The following is a 20,188-nucleotide window of genomic DNA, read 5'->3' on the forward strand; positions in this document are numbered from 1 at the left end:
TATGAAATTAAAATGTACCAATATGTTATTGATATTGTAGAAAAAAAAGAGAATTATTAATTTATTTTCTTTTATTTATGTGAAGTGTGTTAATAAGTATTTTAAAATTTTGATTTATCGAGTATTGTAGGTTTAGGTGCAAGGGGGTGTGGGTGGCTTTGCCCCCCCCCCCACAACTCTGTGATGCATTCACAGATTTAGCACCCTGCGTTTTAATGGTTTAGTTGCGCCATTGCATATAGATAACTTGGAAACGATAGTTTCGTTGAAGAACCTATAGGGTCAGACACTGAACAAAATTTAGAAACAGTTGAACAAGAATTGATTTCACAAACAATAGTTACTGAAGATGCAGAAAATGAAAAATCTAGTAATGAATCATTATTTAAAAAACCAAGAACAAACCGAAAAATGTTACCCAGTGAAAGAGTGGTGGAACCGATGTTGGAATTTCTAAAGACAAGAACTCAACCAAAAAAAATTAATGAGGATACACCTGAATTTTTTTTAAAGTATTATTTAAAGTATTTAAAATTAAATGATAAAAATCAATGTCAATTCAAAAAAATTGTATTAAATACCATTGATCAGCTTCTCGACAGCCAAGAAACGTCGTATGAAATGCCAAGATACAATAATGCGCCACATTATAATATTATACCTCATTTATCATTTAAATGCAAATCATTAACTGCACCAATTTAAAATTTAATACAATTCAGTAGGTACATTGCGAGTTCTCCAGATTTCTCCTCGTTGGATAAGTAGTTCAAGTTCTTATATTTTGCATTAATAGTTGATTTTTCATCATAATAAATTATCATTTTTATATTGTTAAAACTTAAGTATAACTAACTAAGTATAACCTCATTAAGTGTTAACTCATTATATTATAATAATATTATAACAATAAAAAGTAATACGTTCGAGAGAATTCGCAAGTCTAAAAGAATTATTTTTATACTACTTGCTATTTTTAATTCTGAGTGGAGCGAAAAAATGAAAATGTAAAAAAAGTTAGACAAGTGGGTACCGCTCTGCTGTTGAGTGTAGTTGTCAAGCATGTCGTTGTAATGGACATGTTATAATTTAATTCAATGATAAATCATTGTATAAGATAAACGAATTTTTTTTTTTTTAAACACATCATTGTAAAATCAATACATTATTTCGCTATGCTCTGCTCAGAATCTAATATCTAATTATTTAGAATTTGTTATTAACTTACCTCAATGTCACCAATAATTTCTCTTCTGGAGTGATACTTTTTCTGAAATTAGTATCAGGTTTTCGAATTTCATAGTTAAGTATTTCTAAAATATAAGCAAACGCGTCGGTTTTCATTCGTGTAAAATTTCTAAATTTACATTCGTCATTTCGAAGTTCACGAATAAAACATTTAATTGTATTATTTTCAGTTCGTTTCAAGTTCAAAGGATGAACCCAAAGTTTTTTTTTATTTACTTCCTGTTCAATTTCTCTTAAAAGAAACCATAAAATGGGAATAGCAACGTCCTCCTCGTCGGACGACTACTTGATATACTTTGATTTTACTAACAATGTTTTATCTAGTGTGTGACAACAATGCTTTATTATGAGTTATGACTAAAGCAAAATGACTAAATAGGACTTACATTTCTTCAGTCAATTTTGCTTTACCAGTGTGCGTCAAAGCATTTTGAAAGTTATACTCGTGTACTTATAGAAAATTCTTATTGAAACATTTGTTGAAAATGTCAAATATCTACGGCTACTTATTTTTGAATTGATCAAAATAAAAAAATAATTTCGTCAAAAATTCCCGTTTTACCATAATTTTTTTTTTACTTATCCCAATTATTAAGAATAGAACTGGAAATTCCTTACTTTTGAGTTTTGACTGCCAAAGTAACAACTTTGTTGAAGAAAAGATGTAAAAGTTGAATATCTAAGAATTTTTTATGCTTTAAAAGGCAACACAAAAAAAAACACATGGTAAAATATATATATTCATTGTTCTGTTCAGAAACTAAAATTAAAACAATTTAAATTTTTAATTTACAATTTTAAGTCGATATTTATCTTAGTAAGATATTTTACCGAAACCTGATTAAAAAATCATAATAAATTATGCTCATTCATTTTAGTTTATTCTTGTGCATTAAATAAAAAAATATAAGCTAGACATTTTTTTGAATTTTGCTCACTCCCTTTTGTGGTACTGTGCATGGATCATGGATGATTATTGGAAGCAAGCAAGGAAAAATGAACATAAATAATATAACTACTTGTGTCATATTGTCGTATTCCTAAATAAAAACAGTTCTGTGGTACATAAAATTGTATTATTGTACATCACTTTACAAGTTTATATACACTTACTTAATTAACATTAGAATCACAATAAAATATTTATATTTAAATCTATACATAATTACAAAATTTTTGTTTTACATGTTTTATAACCATATATTATAATGTACTAACAGCATTTTTTGGTTGAAATTCTTATCACTGGCACATAAAATAAAATAACAAATTAAAACTATGAAACACCAATTGCATTCTAAAATGTAGAAATTAATTGAAAAAAGCAAATAATCAATTATTACGGTTATAAAAATAAAAATAACCCATTTATACATTCATGTAGCTGGATGAAGTATAATCGTTTTATAATTTTATAATGAAATATAAAGATAACCGACAAAAAGTTTTCTTTCACAAATTCTCAAAAGAATCATTAAGTTCTATAAATAACATAATGATATCATTATAACATAATATGTATATTGATAAATCACATAAAAGAAATAAGTTTTATATTCAGTTTTTTAATACAACACAATGCTTTCTAAGCTTGACAATAAACATAAAAATATAATATGTACATATATTTGCAACTATTACTAAAATGAGATTAAAATAGAATATTGATTACCGTGCAAAACGATTCATCAATATAGACAAATTTATATGTAAATCTGCTTTATAAAATAATATACTAAATAGAATACTTAATTGTATTATTGTAGACAGAAAGACACAGGTTTATTTGTCCATTTATTGGTATTATTCTTATATACAATAAATTTTAAGTTAATGCAGCAAAATTACTTATGTGTCTATACTTTATGAAACACAATGCATAAAACACTTACTTAATTAAGAATTAACTTAATAGTAATAATACAATCATCATCATTATTTTTAACTGGTAACTTAAATAATGGGGTTTATTTCTTTTTTTAAATTTATTATAATTAATATTATTTCAATGTAGAAATTATGTATTCACAGATATATTATATTAAACAATAATAGGAACAAAAGCAATGAAAATTCATTAAAACACTTTACAAATAATATTAAATATTCATTAAAAATTTAGGGTTTTGTATCTATTTTTAAATTTAATTTGGTAGTATACAACTCTGATGTGACATAAATATATTATATATCAAGGGTCAAAAAATCAGTTCAGAAAATAAAAATTAACCCTGTGTGTCCTATATAATTATTACAAAGAATGTTGCAGGTTTTACATATTATTTAATATTTATGTATATTTATATATATTTTTTTTTTTTTTTGAAAAATAAGAACTTGATTGCACAAATACAATATTATTTAAGAATTAAAAAAAATTCAAATTTCATTAACCAAAGATTCAATTTATTCAAATGGTATTACTTACATTTTAATTCAATACAAACAATTGAAATAAAATTAATTGCACATAATTAAATTTTAGAAATGACATGAAATAATAATTGTAATAAGTAAAAATTGTTCATTACATTTTATATGTAAAATAAAAATGTATACATAGAAGAATAATATAGTTATGTTTAAAGGACACTAATAAGGGTAGTGGTGAGAAATTAAAATAATAAATTAACATAAAATTTATTTTGCCAATATTATGACTATAAAAATAAAATATATTCAAATTCAAAAACTGTTTAAGTTTTGGACTACCTAGATTGAGAAGATTCTTCTTTTTTAGGTAGTTGCATATCTGGGGGCATTGATCGATGAGTGTTAGGAGATGGGTCTTTTGGTCTTAAATGGGCTTGAGGATGGTAACCAAATAATTTGGCTCTGTGTTCTTCTTCTTCAGCTCTATAAGCAGCAGCAGCAATTAATGGACTAAACCTCAAAGAATCATATCTAAAATATATCAGATCAAAGACAAACATTTCTAATTATAATTGTGTATTGTTTAAAATGTTAAATTAATTAAAATAAACTTGTACGCACCTATACTGATCCCATGGTGAAAAATGTGTCGGTAGATGTGAAGCTCTTTGAGGATGTCTTGGAGGCGGTGGAAGGTAATGAGATGGAGGTGGAATACGACCTAGCATCATATTATTTAAATCTTCTTCTTTGGACATCAAATTTGGATCTTTCAGAGGGGATCGCTCTCTCATTTTAGCTACTTGTTGTTGTTGTTGCTGATGTTGATGTTGTAAATGTTGTTGCTGCTGTTGATGTTGAAGTTGTTGGTGATGTTGATGTTGCTGCTGTTGTTGATGCTGCTGTTGCTGCTGCTGCTGTTGTTGTTGTTGTTGTTGATGCTGCAATTGCTGTTGCTGAATCATATGTCTTCTCTTTTCTTCGCGTTTCACCCTTTCTCGTTCTCGACCTCTTTCCCTTTCTTTTTCACGTTCTCTTTCCCGCTCACGCTCTCGCTCTCTTTCTCTTTCCCGTTCTCGTTGTTGCTGTTCTACTCGTTCTGTTTCAACAGGATCTGGTTTTATTGGCCAACCTCCAGCAGGGCCATATGCTGAATTTTGAGCAGGTAGTCCACGAGAAGGCTGTAATCGAGCCCATGGATCATTCATGGGATTTGGTGGGAATGAGGATATTGGTGGAAATCCAGCCGGGTATCTTGTAAACATTGCTGCAGGGCCTAAGATATAAATTGTATTGACATTAAAATATAGCTATTGACAGGAAAAATATTAAATATTAATTACCCATAGGTGGATAGCCAGGAGGCAATCCTGGATGATGATGATGATGAGGCGATGTAAACGGAGAGAGATCGTGAGGTGGTCGGCTGGGTGGAAATAAATGTGTAGGTGGCCTTAATAATTCAGTCTTTGGCACCGGATTGTTAGCAACATTTTTGGTTTCTGCAACTTGTTGTTTCTGTTGATAATGATAAATTTCCCAGGCTAATCGTACATGCATCGCATTCCATTTTCCAGGTTTCTAGATTTAAAAATAATTATAAAAATTAATTCAAGGTTAGATTCAACAGGTTATATTCACTTACACTTGACTTTGTAGGCTTAGATGTATCAGTCAACTGCTATAAAATAAATAAATATTGATTATCAAATGAAAAATTAAAATAAAACAGTTTAATTAATTATACATTAAGTTATCAATGCAGGGTTTGAGACCTAAAGCACCTGAAATCATCATAATAACTTCATTATACTCATTTAAACATAACAATAGACAAAAAAGTCATCTTAAAAATGTTGCCCCTTCTCAAAATTATATAAAAAATCATAACATAACGAACAACAAAACAAGGAATCGACTCATATTTTATTATGATTACACTGAAGACATTGGTGTACTGCTGAAAACCATCGGTAATATAATTTTGCGGCATTATTTTTAGAACAATGTACATTTTGAATATTTTTTTTTATCTCATGGCCAGCTAAGACCAACAACAGATAGCAAAAAAAACAAACCAAAACTGAATTACTAGGTAATAGAAAACAAAGGCAACATTTTATTATAAACACACACTGAGAAAAAAATTATAGAAGTAAATAAAAAGAAAGCTTCCTGATTTTAAATTGTAGTAACATGATATATATTTCTACAGCACTCTGTTAAATTTCAAATCAAGAAAAAAAAGTAATGCTCTAAGTTCCAAACCCTTGTACTTAGTAACCTAATTTATATTTTTCTAAATAGAAGATATCTTTGAGAGTATAAAATATACTGACAATATCAATATTAATATTAAATACATGTTATCAGATTATACCAAAGTTAGGAAAAAACTATACATTTAGAATTAATAGAAATATTGCATAGTCTAGAATTTTAGAATAAATGTAAACTACAACTGCATAATGTATGTTAAATTTATATTATATACAAGAAATATAAAATTAAAAAAAACAATTTTATATTTTATATAATAAATGATATAAGTTGTCAGATGATAATGCATAATTACTTTTGGTGTAAATGTCGGCATATGATTTGGTGGTGTAAATGGTGTGTGACCCATTGAAGAATGTAATAGACCTGGTGTAAATCCTGGATAGCTACCAGACAATAAATTCTGCCTATAAAATGGTGAATCAACTCCTCCCAATTTGGGTATATCTTTAAACTATAAATACATAAACATGTATATTAATTATAACTATACGTTATTTTATATTTGTTTAATATATGCTAACCAGAGGAGGAGGATATAATGCCGAAGTTGGTGCTGGTGGTATTGTTGACGCATTTGGTATCGTTGTAGCAGTAGCAGCTACAGCAGGGATTAGTGGTGTTGCTGTGTGTTGGTGAACATGAGTATGTTGATGTTGGTGATGGTGCATTTCTGTTCGTAAGTACGGTGCACCAACAGCCAAAGTTCTTTCTTGTGATGATGCTAAAAACCTCGAGTCTAGTTCTCTCCTCAACATGTCAGCTTGATCTAAATCAAAATCATTTTAGAATCTTAAATACTTAAATATTTTTTACTTTAACTTACTTGATTGAAATAAAGATTCAGCGGAAAAGGGATTATGAGCAGGTGGTGCTGATGGCAACGAAGAAGATTGTGACGTAGCAGTAGATACTGGTGAAGAAAATAATGGAGGGGGGTATGATGATAGATGTTGTCGAGTAATGTTTGCCATTGTAGATGTCACAATACTGTTGTTTCTAAGAAAAGAACCATTTTCATTATTTTTAGCTCATAGTTTATGCTTTAATTATTAACTTGTGTACTTACCCCATTGGACCCCATAATGGTGGTTTATTATAAACAAGACTAGAAGGTGCTGAAGATGAAACAGTAGGTGCTAATGTTGGAGTAGCGGCAGGAGGTAATACTAATGATGAAGTATTAAATGACGAAGGAGAATTTAGTGGAGGGCCATTACTCCGGTTTAAACTATTAACATAACAGAATTAATTAATATACGTCATGTTTATTGAATAAAACAATTATTTCAATATATCAATTTACATAAAACTATCACGGTCTTTGTTTGGACTTGGTCCTCGTGGTGACTGCCCTCTACCTAGCACAGAGTGTCCACTCAAAATTGACGAAGTAGTGGTAGTAGAAGTAGAAACAGCAGCAACTGTTGGTGCAACAAGAGGAGGTGCTGACACAACACTTGATTTTGTTGATATCACAGACATTGGAGAAGTTCGACTTAATCTCTAAATAAATTAAACAAATTATTCTAAATTATACCATAACAATTATTAGTAAAATAGATACGCATACAATTGAAGCAAAATATAAATCTCAAATACTTTAGTCTCATAAATCAAAACTAAACATTTTTATTAAGGGGATTCGATACCGTCATTTTCTGTTTTTGTCTAACACACGCGTGACTTAGTAATTTAGACGTGTTTTTTGCCAAACATACTAATTGATCTAATGAAGCGATAATAAATCTGAAAACAGATTTGAATTTGTCGTTAAGTCTACTTAAAATCGACTTTCCCACATTTTTGATATTAACCCCAAAATTCCTAAAAATGTCATATTAAAAAAGAGCATTTAAAAACTAATTTGTAATTTTGAGTTATTAATGGAAAATTCTTAGTGGTTTTCAAAGCGTCAGGAAAAAAAATTATAAAAAACGTAAATTAGTAAGTAAACCCAGTTTTTGAGAATATTTATATTTTTTTTTTTGTAACTATTTTTAAAATATTTTGACTCTAAGAAGTATTCGATTTTTATTAGTTTTTATTTAAACTATTTTCGATACAAAAAAATGCTCCCTTGGTCCAAAATGAATGATAATTTTATAAAATTTTAAGTTCGAATTTGATTGAAATTAGTTATTTAAATGAAGGATAGCAATTTAGGTCATTTTATGGAAATTTAAAAATATTATTTGCGGAGAGTTAAAATACATATATTATTATATTTCTACACACTTATTTTCAAAAGAAATGTTTTTGACAAAAATTAATTCTACCTACTGTATTACTAATAGCAAAATAAATTACTTTAACAGCAATAATATCATAAAATACACTTAAAACTTATTAAGTTATAACCTTCACTACAAAGTAATATTAAACATAGGATGACAGACCATTTTCTCTTTGATCTATCATTGAATTCAAATTTAACACACCCATTAGTGCCCCACAATATGACACCTCTAATGTATAGCAGAATGATATTCACTTTCCCACCATTTTAATTTGAACACCGGAAACTTTAGAGTATAATATATACAAATTCTCATGTTTTTTTAAACGGATTTAAAAAAAGGTCTAGCGTAGCCACATTTTGTTATGGTCATTTGAATAAATCACCCACATTAAAAAATTATTTTGTTGTAAATTATTCATGATATTCTTTATTTTAATAGTTTAAGTTTGATATTCAATATAAAGTCCTTTTCAAGCTGGTCTTAGAGAATTCTAAAAATATCAAAAATAGAGACAATTTATTTTCTAGACATTTGATGTTCTAATTTTGACAAAATTGAATATTTGAAAAAAAATTAATATTTTTCTTTATAAGTCATTATATTATAATTCAAAAAATATTACATACAAGAACTTGAAATTATTTGACATAACGTAGACATGGTATATTTAATTTACCTATATGCCATGAACTTATCTATGTCAATCTGCACACTTATTATATGTCAATAACCATAATGTATAGTATAATATCATAATAATTAAAACAGTAGTATCCCTGTCTCCTATAGAAAAATAAATTACTAATTTGTAATACTTAAGGATGAACTATAACCATAGTGATCCACTGTTTTTCAATTTTGGTATCTGTTAAATAAAGAAATAATGAAAAATAATAATTTAAGTAAAAAAACGGTACATAAATACTATGTTATGCTAAAAGTATAACTTATGATCGATTTTCGTTTTAACCATTTTAAAAGAACCTTTTTATCAAACATATAACTTAAAGATGAAACTGATTAATATACAATAATAATAATAATAAAAAGTTTTGAAGCATCATAAAAGGTATTTGCAATTTTTAGACTATACAAATATTAAATAATATTAATAAATAATTAGGTATAAAGGTAAAGGGTTTGTTTATACACACACGATTACACGAAGGAGTTTTTAAGTGTTTAACGAGGGGAAATTAAAACTGTAAGTTCGTGGAAACCCAAAAGTTTATATCGGACTGAGCGAAAGTCGATAAGCGGTGAGCTTTATGTACAAGGTAAGGGGAGAAGGACTCTGTTGTAGTAATTAAGGAGGTACCACTACCGCCGCCATCATGTAGTTTTATCATTAACCTTCTCTAGACTTCTCGTCGGAGCAGCCGAATGGAAAAATTAACATCCGTACCCAAGGTAGAGAGAAGGGAAAGAGATAAAGTGGGAGAGAAAAGAGTGAAGCGAACAAATTCCGTGCAACGTTTCCCTCGGCTTCCTAATTACAAGCCCGTTTTCTGCTCTGTTGAAACTCTATTAATATTAATGATGCCGTTAAGTTTAACAGCAAAACGATGGTCTGTCTAACCATAATCAAAACTATGGCCAATGCATTTTCAAATAACAGTTAAATTATCGTAAAAAAACATTATTAATTAACAATAATATTAATAAGCGTTTAGGTATATAAAATATAAGTTTAAATATTATTCGACTGATATTAAGCTTACAAATACGCAACATTTTTAATATTATTTACAAACTATTGTGTATAATGTTGATTATTTTTAGGGATACTCAAAATACTCTTTTTCAAGCATTAAAATATCAATATCATAATATATAAGTATTTGGGGTAGATGGTTTTGCCAACAATTTCTAAGTTATTTAAATAGTATTCTTGTTCTGTATTCCTCAATTTACCATCAGAGAATTACGCAATTTGGTTAGGCCAGGTTTTTTAATTATTTTAAAGCTTGAGTAAAAAAGGGTTATAAATAAATTCAATTTTCTAAACGAATTATTATGAAAATAAAATTTAGCGACAATCGATCATCTCATTTTTGTATTTAATAATATAAATAGGTATATACATTATTATAAATTGTTTATATCGTTGCAAATATTAAAACAAAAAAAGGTATTAATAATATGATATTATGATAAAATATATTCCTAGACCCCTTATAGTTCATTAGATATATTATTGTAATTTGCAATATAGTATTATACTATGGTTAATACATCTTGAAATTATTATTTTTACTCCCAGTCCAAACTACATTTTTAACTAGTAAACCAATTATTTATATTATTATTAATTAATCTAAACACTTCCGAAAAAAAAAAATACAATACTTGTTAACCAAAACAATACTTACGGCTGCATTTGATAGCGCAGATGGCATATATGGTGTACTTCTGTATGGAGCATACAACGGTGGATAATGTTGTTGATGCACAGGAGGTTGGTATGGAGAGCTAAAATTGTTTACTGGCGTTGTCGTTGTTATCGGACTGCTGGATGTGCTAGGAATCGTAGAAGAAGCAGATACAGTCACTGTGGATGACTGAGGGGTAGAATATGGCATATATGCACTAGACACTGTAGCCAATAACGACGGGGTAGATTTATATGGACTAGGATGGTAATTAGGCGATGGATAAGGGGAACCGTGAGGTGGATGGTATATCATGTTTGGTTTTTGCATATAAGGAGAACTATGTTGGTGAGGAGAAGGTGTTTGATTAGAAGATTTTGGGATGTAATTCGATGCAGCATGGGATAAGACTGGATGTTGAGATGTTGAAGGAGTAATGTAAGAATTTGTTATGCTCAAAGACAATGGACACGCTTGAGGTGGTGTTTGGTATGGCTGCGCACTCGTAGGCGGTACTGGATTTGTTGAAAAATTCCGAGGACTATTGAGTCCGGAAGATGGTACCTTTAAGTAATATTAAAACCATTACTTTAGTAAAATATAAAAATTAAAACGAAAATTAAATTTTATTGAAAATTTTAACTTAAATGCAATTTTTCTGTATTACGCTATCTATACTGTATAGCAGCGTTTCCCAAAGTGTGTTCCGCGGAACCTTAGGGTTCCGTGGGACAATGTCAAGGGTTCCGTTAGATGTATGAGATTATTGAGAAAATTATGTTTATTTAATGTTTGTTGTTTAAAAAATGTTTGATTGAAAATTTTTTTTTTAATTAAGTTTAATAATGAAAAGTCATTAACAGTATCATTAAAATATTATTTGGACTTGAGAGTTTAAGGAATTGATTTTCCTTTTTTAATTTACAAAAATTATAGTTGAGTTGGATTAGGCATTAGGGTTCCGCGAAACACAAACAATTTTTTAAGGGTGCCGTGGTCGTAAAAGTTTGGGAACCGCTGCTGTATAGAATATAAGCTTGAATATTTTATAATACAACACACCTATATTAATTGTACTAAACCATAATAAATTAATAAAAACTAAAAATTAAATGTAAAATTAACACCCAGCTAGCAAGATATAATACATTATGAATCAATATCAAGTATACGTAAGTTATTATATAAACTATAAGTATTACAATATTATATAAATTTATATTTTTATAATGAACGATTGGCAGTTATTAACAAAATCCTATTATTCTGTTCAGTAACATCTCTTATAAGGCAATCATACTTATTTTATTAATTTATAAGTCACTATAATGATAATTATGATGCACGTGCGAAACATGAAAATGATTCTGAGTGTATACCAACATGTTTTTTTTTATCTAAACAAGTGCAATATTAGGCAGCTTAAGGCTGGTTTATTTCTTACAGAGAATACTGATGTGACGATGAACACGATAGTTTAAGATGAACTCGTTTCCATGGCAATCCAGGTAGTGTACCGGGGAGAGTACTGTATAAATGTCCCGCGATAATAATATAATAATAATAAAAAAAAACCTTTGCCAATAATGGTATATACTATAAAGAGAAACTTGAAACGAGTGTATGGAATACATAATGGATTTCAGAGTTTAAATACTATAGCCTATAACTATCTGTTTATGTGGTCGACGGAATAAATTACAATTCAAAATAATCTGGCTTATATATTTGTAAAAACCAAGTTAATTCTTTAATTTCGTAAGAAAATTATGTTATATAATACTTTCATTGATGTATGTATATATAATATACATAAAATAGGTAACAATATTTGATGAAACGAGCTAGTGCGTTACTCATCTTAATATAATTATTGCTATTTTATAAAGATGTTGATGAATAAAAGTTTTGTAAGGTCAAAATATATTTACTAATAGTAGAGTAAATTATTATTAAATGTATCCAATAATTATATATTTGCTAGAATAAGTGTAGACTGGAAAATCACAAAAGAACGAAAATATAAAATAAAATAGATTAAGACTGTATCTCTTATTACTATTGGTTGTCAACTCTTCACTTCCGATTTATTTTCCTAACACAATGTTATACTTCAATAGTGATTATTAAGATATTTATTGGCTCGTCAATACCAATAGATCTTTAACACAATACCTTAAGTGTACCCTTTTAATAGATTTATTTATTATTATTTTGTTCACCAATATCGTTTAATACTATTTTACCTTTATCAACACTCGATTTTTAATATATTTTTTTTTGTTAATACATTTTTTTTTAGGATGTGTCAAACCAACTACGTGAACCAAGTATGCCAAGAAATGTTAATAATTATCGACCACGATAAGGATATTATTTACACAGTTATGAGGAATAGGTACAATATTAAAATGCTTTATAAAATAACATTTTGATAACACTATTGGACACTGTATTAGGAAAATAAATCGGAAGTATTATAACCAATATAAATAAAATATAGTTTTAATCTATTTTATTTTATTATTTGATACTTAACTTAATAAATAATTAACTCTTCAAAATTATTTTATTTAAGAGATGTATACAAATAACGCACATGTATTATTTGGAAAAATAATGTACGAAATGTACTCACATTTTAACTATTTTATATACATAAAAACGTCTGGTAATTGTACTTACTGGGGAATACCTCGACGTAACTGTAGCCGGAGTCGTCGAAGATTCATGTCCATTCACTTGTGTACTTTGAGGTTTAGGTGTAGTAGGGGGCGTGGATGCTGGAGGTATCGTAGGAGATGGACATTTTGGTTGAGACACCTGTAGAGCTCGAGGAGTAGTTGAAGGAGGTGGTAACATAGGATTTTGCGAGGGTCTAATATGAGTCGTAGATGCTGTGGTTGTTTCAGGCGTTGAATGATTATCAAATTCTATACCATTAACTAATGGGGGAGTAGGTTGTCGACCTGGTGGTGTTATTGATATAGGTTCTTTAGAAACCGTAGCAGGTAAACTCTGAGTAGGTTCAGAAGAAGTTCTTCCTGGTAATTCATCTAGAAAGATTTAAGTTTTTTAACAATTAATTAATTAAAACATAATATTTAAATAAAAAAATTAAAAAGTGCAAAATTATAAAAATTTTTATTAATAATCAGAAGATATTTTTTTAATTGTATAATTTTATTTATGTATGATTATACAACATTTAAGTTTTAACTTTTGTTTGACATCGTACAATAGATCAGTAATTACAGGAGACCAGGAAGAAAATATAATAGCAAACAATTTATAAGTTGTAAAAACGGAAAGTTCAATAAATTAAACAACATTAAAACATTTCAAGGGCTGCTTACCTTTCCTGGAAACCAGACTGGTCCTGAAGAGATCAGAATTATCTGAACCCTGAAACAATAATAATAAAACAAAAATGATATAATTTCGTCTAGTTTGTTTTCAGTACTCAATAAAATGTTATTATCATTATTATTATTATATTTTCAAAAAGCTATAATTTGAGCCACTATATTTTTAATAACCCCTGAGTTTTACGATCACAGATCTTAAAAAAAACATATAAGCTTTGTGTGATAGCCAAGTTAACGATTCACTGCAAGGATCGTAAACTTTATTGAAATGTAGTCGAGCTATTCAAATTCAATGACATTAAAACTATGTCATTTTTAGAGATTAGTATTTGTTGGATTGCGTAATAGAATTTATTTGATAGTAAACAACTAAACATTTCACGATAACTATAGTTTAAATTATTGAGCTACTCCACTTTGGGTCGAAATAGGTCCAAACCTATTTCACGGAAGATCTTATAATACAATTCAATTTTATCAAAACACATAAAAATAATACTTGACCCTTGATTATGTGATTAAGCTATAAATAATTATTTCTGCAAAGGTTTTAATCAACCTAACGTTTTTCCTCTGACGCGTACAACAAATTCCGTCCACAATAATGACGTATAATAAGCAATATATTTAATTGAAAAGTAAAATAAAATATATTCATGTTTTTAGAAACCTTTTGTATTTTACCGTATTCATACACATAATTAATAGATTTTAGAAGCGAAAAAGAATAAAAAATAAAAATAGGATTCTTACACAAGTGAAAAAAAAAATATATAAATGTTTTAAATATTTTTAATATTTTATTCAAGGTCCGTCACTGACGAACTATTCACGTATTTATATTTAAAATTGTGCACGGGATAAAGTAAAAACGTCAAGTGCTACACTCAACACAAAAATCGACATGCTATGATGACCGAGCATATTTTATTAACTAACATCCGTAGTAACAGTTTATTTAACGTATCAAGTATATTTTAATATTTCCCACTTTTTTTTATTCACAGATAATATTTCGTGTACATAAATACGCGTTAAACAAGGTCATAGGTAATATAGATAATGAAAAATTAGTTACAATAACTTGTAAGCGAGTACAAATATTATATTAATCATTTATATTGATTAAAAGTTTAAACATTAGATTATTTTCCTAGACAAAGAATATACATGCTTATTATTCATGGTGAAATATATACCTATTATCTAATATTTATATGCAATTAATTATTATTTCATAACTAATATTTTGACGTGTTAGTTTTAGATTTTGATATAAGTACGTATTAATGTATTATGATCTAATTAACTCAATATTAATCGGGAGAACTGATATGGACCATGTCGATAATAAAATATAATTATACGAAATACATTTTCCTCAAATCTTTTTTCTCTTCTTGATAATACGAATGGGATACGTAAAAAAAGGAATAAAATATATCTCTATACAAAGCTAAACCAATAGTTATAACTGCCACCGATACTAACTAGGTAACATTGTTATTTCTAATATATAGGAATTTGATTCACAATTAAGCGCATAAGGAACCGTTACCGTAGTCACCAACCATCTCGTACCGCGGGGTAGCATAAAAAAAACTACCACCAGGGGAATGCATGCATCACGAACCTATAATGTGGGTGGATAAAGCTGTGTAAGCTTTAAAATGGCTATATAAATACATACAGTACAAGTAAAACAAAATTATAAAACATAAACGGAAAATTATTAAATTTAACAGTGAAGTGTCGTTTCACACGCTTACACTTGTTCCCTCGAAATAGGTAAAGTTTAAGCATTATCATAATATTATACATGATCTGATGATAAGCGAATATTCAAGACAAAAGTTTCGCGAGTACTATAATAATGATTAATATGCATACTATATTATTGCACCATGAGATCGATCATGACGACACAACAATAAAATGCGTACAACATATTTAGGTAGACGATGTTTACCGGCCGGTCGTTGCAACAAGGTCTGTCCACGGTCATAGCGGTTGCGGAGATACTGTGTTCAAAAGGCGGCATATTTCAAAAGGAGCATGGTCCTGGACGGGCGGGTGTTTATGTCGGACGACGATCCACAATACACGTCGGGCGTTTCCGTGTCCGATTCGGAATATAAATCGAGCCAACGATCGATCGAAATGACGGCCGACCAATACTTATATTATTTTACAAATAGGCGGGAAAAAAACGAACTATATAGGAACACGCACAGACGAACACGTGCGCGTGAATCAGATTTCGGTGACGACCGCGACCGACTAGCAAACCGTAAACACGTACGTACACAACGGCGCGCTCGCCAAGCTCACCAAGTGACTACTGATGTGACTCGTGGCTTGGTGCTACGGTAGCAGCCGAACACGCCACCCGCCGTATTGTTGTCGATGCAACGGCGGTGGCCGGGAAGGGAAAACGCGATCGACGCGCACGCGTCTCTCTTCGAACGCACACCGCCGTCTGGTTACCACCGTTCACCATCACTTGTATTTCCCCCAAGGGTCGTAAAAACTTTGATGGACTTGCGCACGAGCGTGCGCTTGGAAAGTGGAAAGACATGGGAGAAAATTCCTGCACGTCTACCGCGAGAGAAAAAGTATAGTAACCAGCAATCGTACTACATACGATATATAACTATATAAAACGGTATTTCCTCATCTCTTTTTATTTAAAAAATATCGACCTGTGCTTTCGGTGTCATCGAAAAGGAAAAAAATACAATACTACTACAGAGCACTCTTTTTTATTCAAATAATTGAGACTCGTGATTTTCATCGATAAATGTGTGAAATCGATCGGGTCTGCGGTATGAAAGTTACGCAATGTTTATAAACCGAGAAGACGTTAGACTGCAAGGGTCGGAAATGCCCAGGCGGCAGAGATGAGCAATAAAAAATTCAATATATTCAAAAGCAGCAAAAGTAAATATAATATTTATACATATTATATAATATAAGGGGTGTAAAGAGGTGCCGTGGGTGTGTGGGACGATTTTTCTTTGCCCCCGCCGTGTTAAAACTTATAATAAATATTCATGTCGCTACCACTGTAAAGCGATGTCGAAAAGCCCATTATTATTATTTGCAGAAGGAAAAACATCAACGAAGATTTTACCTCATCCCCCTCCATTAAAGATAACTTTCAGACTTTTGTGTGTACGCCCAGGGGAAAGAGGGTTTTCTCCCCCGGAACAAATCGACGAAAATAAAAACTAAACGGATACAAAAAAGAATAAGACAGTGCAAAAATGCCCCGGGCCGACAAGATTTTACGGTCGTTTCTCTTGTTCTTCTCTAAATGACGACGTAGAAAAATAATATAATATTTTACAGTTTTTATTACCAAGATAATCAAGATTACAGGGAACAAACCGAACTCAAGAAATATAAATAAAGGTTATGAACTGAGATTTTCGACAAGATCCTCGGCAAAGATGTTCACATTATTTAAGACCACAAAAACAATATTGCACTATATAAAAGTAACGATGTATCAAATATACTTAACAACTTTAAAATATCAAGGCGGGCAGTATACATGGCATTTTCCTTTGCAACAGCTGTACGAACGAGCATTGTCGTATCCGTCAGCGTTTCCCGCCGTGTAAATAATACACAAAATGATATAAACGGGCCGTTTTCTTTTTTCCTAACCTTTATAGTATATCCTAATTAAATAACATGTAATACATGTACAATTTGGAGTTAGGTTTGGCATACACTAAAACAAGAGATGATCGTTGAAGTTTTTCGCTGAGGAAAACCAATCATAATCATATCTGTCGTGTAGAGCCACTCAAATATAAAACAATAAATAATAAATATTGAATCAGACGGAAAACGGCGAAGTATGGAACGCGACGGACAATGCCGTGCATAGACCCAGCTTAAAATAAAATCCTTTAATCTATTATACAAGCATAATTGAAAGTTATCAAAATACGCAACCCTTATTAATATGTATCCATGTATATTTTACTTGTGTACTTTTAATAAATCATCTACTATTCACTCGTCCTAAATACTATTTTGTAGTCTTGGCACGACAGGAATATACGAGGTTTCTTTTTATGATTTACCCATATTTAAAAACAACATCAACAAGCATTACAGCTTAAATACTATCATAATATTATGTATATTAAATATAATTAAAAATATATTAATATAATTAATTATATAATTATAATACATTTATATAATTAAAAATATATTAATTAATATAATTATAATACATTTATATAATTAATTAATTTTTAATTTTTAATTTAATAATTTTAAAATTTCAATTTGGATAAATAACTTATGATTATAAGCAGGGACGGTCTATGCATAAGTTATAGACAGCCCCCCCTCCCACATCAATTATTGGGCCCCTGTACGGCATTTTATTACGGTCTCTAATTAATGGGCCCCTAAAATATTTGGACCTCTGTACACTAGGTTCAACAGCAACCCCTCTTTCAGGTGGACTTGGTTATATGCCATTATTAACTATACAATAAATCGAACTTACAAACAAATTTTAAATTATAGTATTTTATAAATAAAATTAGTGGTGCGGTGTCTACCCTCAGTTGCGTACGTGCTCTGAACACCGGCCGGCGTTGCTAGATCCTGGATGGGTGACCAAAGAGGATCTATAGCAACAAAATCCTTGCCACGCATGCAATACGCATTTCAAACCAAACGCCCCCCTGCCCCCCCCCCCACAAACTGCTAAAGCCAATTGCCGGGCTCAATAAAATAAAATTTAATTAATTATAATAAGTTTTATTATAAATTAATTATTTAATAACGATAAAAATATTCAAAAATATCTTACCTTATCAGCCTCGTCTTCACTATCACACTAAAAATAGAATAAAAATGTACAATTAGTAAAAAATAGAAAACTGTATTAATTTCCAATAAAAAAAATACATATTTCGGCGATATAAGAAATAATAGTCATAATTGATTCTTTAATTTATGTTATATAAACATTCCCTATAAACTAAGTTTGTATCATTCACATGAATTTGTTTATGGATATAGAAATTCACACGAATTTAATAGTTTGTATAGGGGAGGAATGTTATCCTAATTGTAATAAGTATAACAAATTCTGAGCAGTTGCTAGAGCTAAATTTTCAATTAGATAATTCACATAATCATTAAATTGTTTGTTTGGCGCACGAATTTTTAATAAGAGTATCTAGTTTTTGGATAAAGTCAACAAGAGTAAATTAAAATTTAAAATTTAGACTTTGTTATCTCACACACATAACACGCAACATGCTAAATTTACGATCCATATTTCCAATATGGTTTTTATTTTTAATATTTAATTAGTGCAATAATTCTTAGACTTACAACTAACACTACAACGTTATCCCAGCTCTATTATTGGATTTACTCAAGTCTTACTAAGTTACGAAGTTTTAATTTTAAAGCGAGTTATTTTTAAATTGTTATGTTGTATTAATTACTTAGTTCACTTTGTTATAAGTGTAAGAATAATTATGGGACAGAGACGACTACGTGATTCTTTCAGGGATAAAATCTGGGAGTGAAGATTTTCATTAACTTACAGTTACTACTCAAAACTCTAGTCCGCGAAATTACTTTTTCAAGCTAACTCTAAGTTATCGGTAACACGCACTGTAACTCTTAGTGCCCAAAGTAGCCTTTAAAGGACGTCACAACCGCATGTGTTGTTTCCGTCAAGTGAACAACATGACACATTTGCATTCAGAAGTTCCAATATTGTGTTGTAAGAGTTAATATTAAAGCGAAGTAACCTAGAATTAAACTTAAAGGTAAGAACATTATGTTTTCTTATCGGGTTCAAGCAACATTAAAATTTTTTTAATTGTACATACTCATTCTGGCTTAAAAAAGAAAATATTGTAAATAAAATGAATGGTCTTGCCAAGTTTGATAAGTTTACTTATACATATTAAAACCAGCAACACATTTTGGAACTTTTAAATGCTTATTTGTTAAGTTGAACATTTATAAGATAGGGTATATCTTTTTGTGAGGATGCTACACCCGAATGTCTTACAAATGAACAACACAGCAAAAACTGTTTTGCGAGAGATAGAACCATTCAGTATGATGTATATATAGTGACACCAAAAGTTAACACAATATAGAAGATAATGTTTTCTGTGTCTTAGGGTTTTTATTTGTTTTATATCATTAATAAGATAAAGATTGTATAATACATTTAAAAATGTGATATTTTTACGTTTTCCAAACTTAAATAATTTTCCATATATTGGTCTTATTGAAAAAATAA

At 29.5% G+C, this 20,188-nt stretch overlaps 1 protein-coding gene across 3 annotated transcripts in view; it reads right to left on the bottom strand.

Annotated features, from left to right (window-relative positions):
* Nucleotides 1-3,643: 3,643 nt before the first annotated feature.
* The window catches only part of LOC111039297 (autism susceptibility gene 2 protein), a 31,742-nt gene continuing 15,197 nt past the window's right edge, over nucleotides 3,644-20,188 (bottom strand). The window contains exons 5-17 of one of the 3 annotated variants that reach the window (XM_022322752.1): nucleotides 18,728-18,754; nucleotides 13,873-13,921; nucleotides 13,202-13,572; nucleotides 10,517-11,080; nucleotides 7,208-7,407; nucleotides 6,971-7,132; nucleotides 6,728-6,900; nucleotides 6,426-6,670; nucleotides 6,197-6,355; nucleotides 5,267-5,299; nucleotides 4,965-5,202; nucleotides 4,243-4,897; nucleotides 3,644-4,152 (exon numbers count right to left, since the gene is read on the bottom strand). In XM_022322752.1, the coding sequence (XP_022178444.1) occupies nucleotides 3,957-4,152; nucleotides 4,243-4,897; nucleotides 4,965-5,202; nucleotides 5,267-5,299; nucleotides 6,197-6,355; nucleotides 6,426-6,670; nucleotides 6,728-6,900; nucleotides 6,971-7,132; nucleotides 7,208-7,407; nucleotides 10,517-11,080; nucleotides 13,202-13,572; nucleotides 13,873-13,921; nucleotides 18,728-18,754 (3,072 nt within the window). In that variant the 3' untranslated portion in view covers nucleotides 3,644-3,956. Of the gene's footprint in view, nucleotides 4,153-4,242; nucleotides 4,898-4,964; nucleotides 5,203-5,266; nucleotides 5,303-6,196; nucleotides 6,356-6,425; nucleotides 6,671-6,727; nucleotides 6,901-6,970; nucleotides 7,133-7,207; nucleotides 7,408-10,516; nucleotides 11,081-13,201; nucleotides 13,573-13,872; nucleotides 13,922-15,853; nucleotides 16,185-18,727; nucleotides 18,755-20,188 lie in introns of those variants that run through there. The other 2 variants (XM_022322751.1, XM_022322753.1) reach the window with 2 other exon arrangements.

The sequence above is a fragment of the Myzus persicae genome, unplaced genomic scaffold (assembly GCF_001856785.1).
Source record: "Myzus persicae strain clone G006 unplaced genomic scaffold, MPER_G0061.0, whole genome shotgun sequence".
NCBI lineage: Eukaryota > Metazoa > Arthropoda > Insecta > Hemiptera > Aphididae > Myzus > Myzus persicae.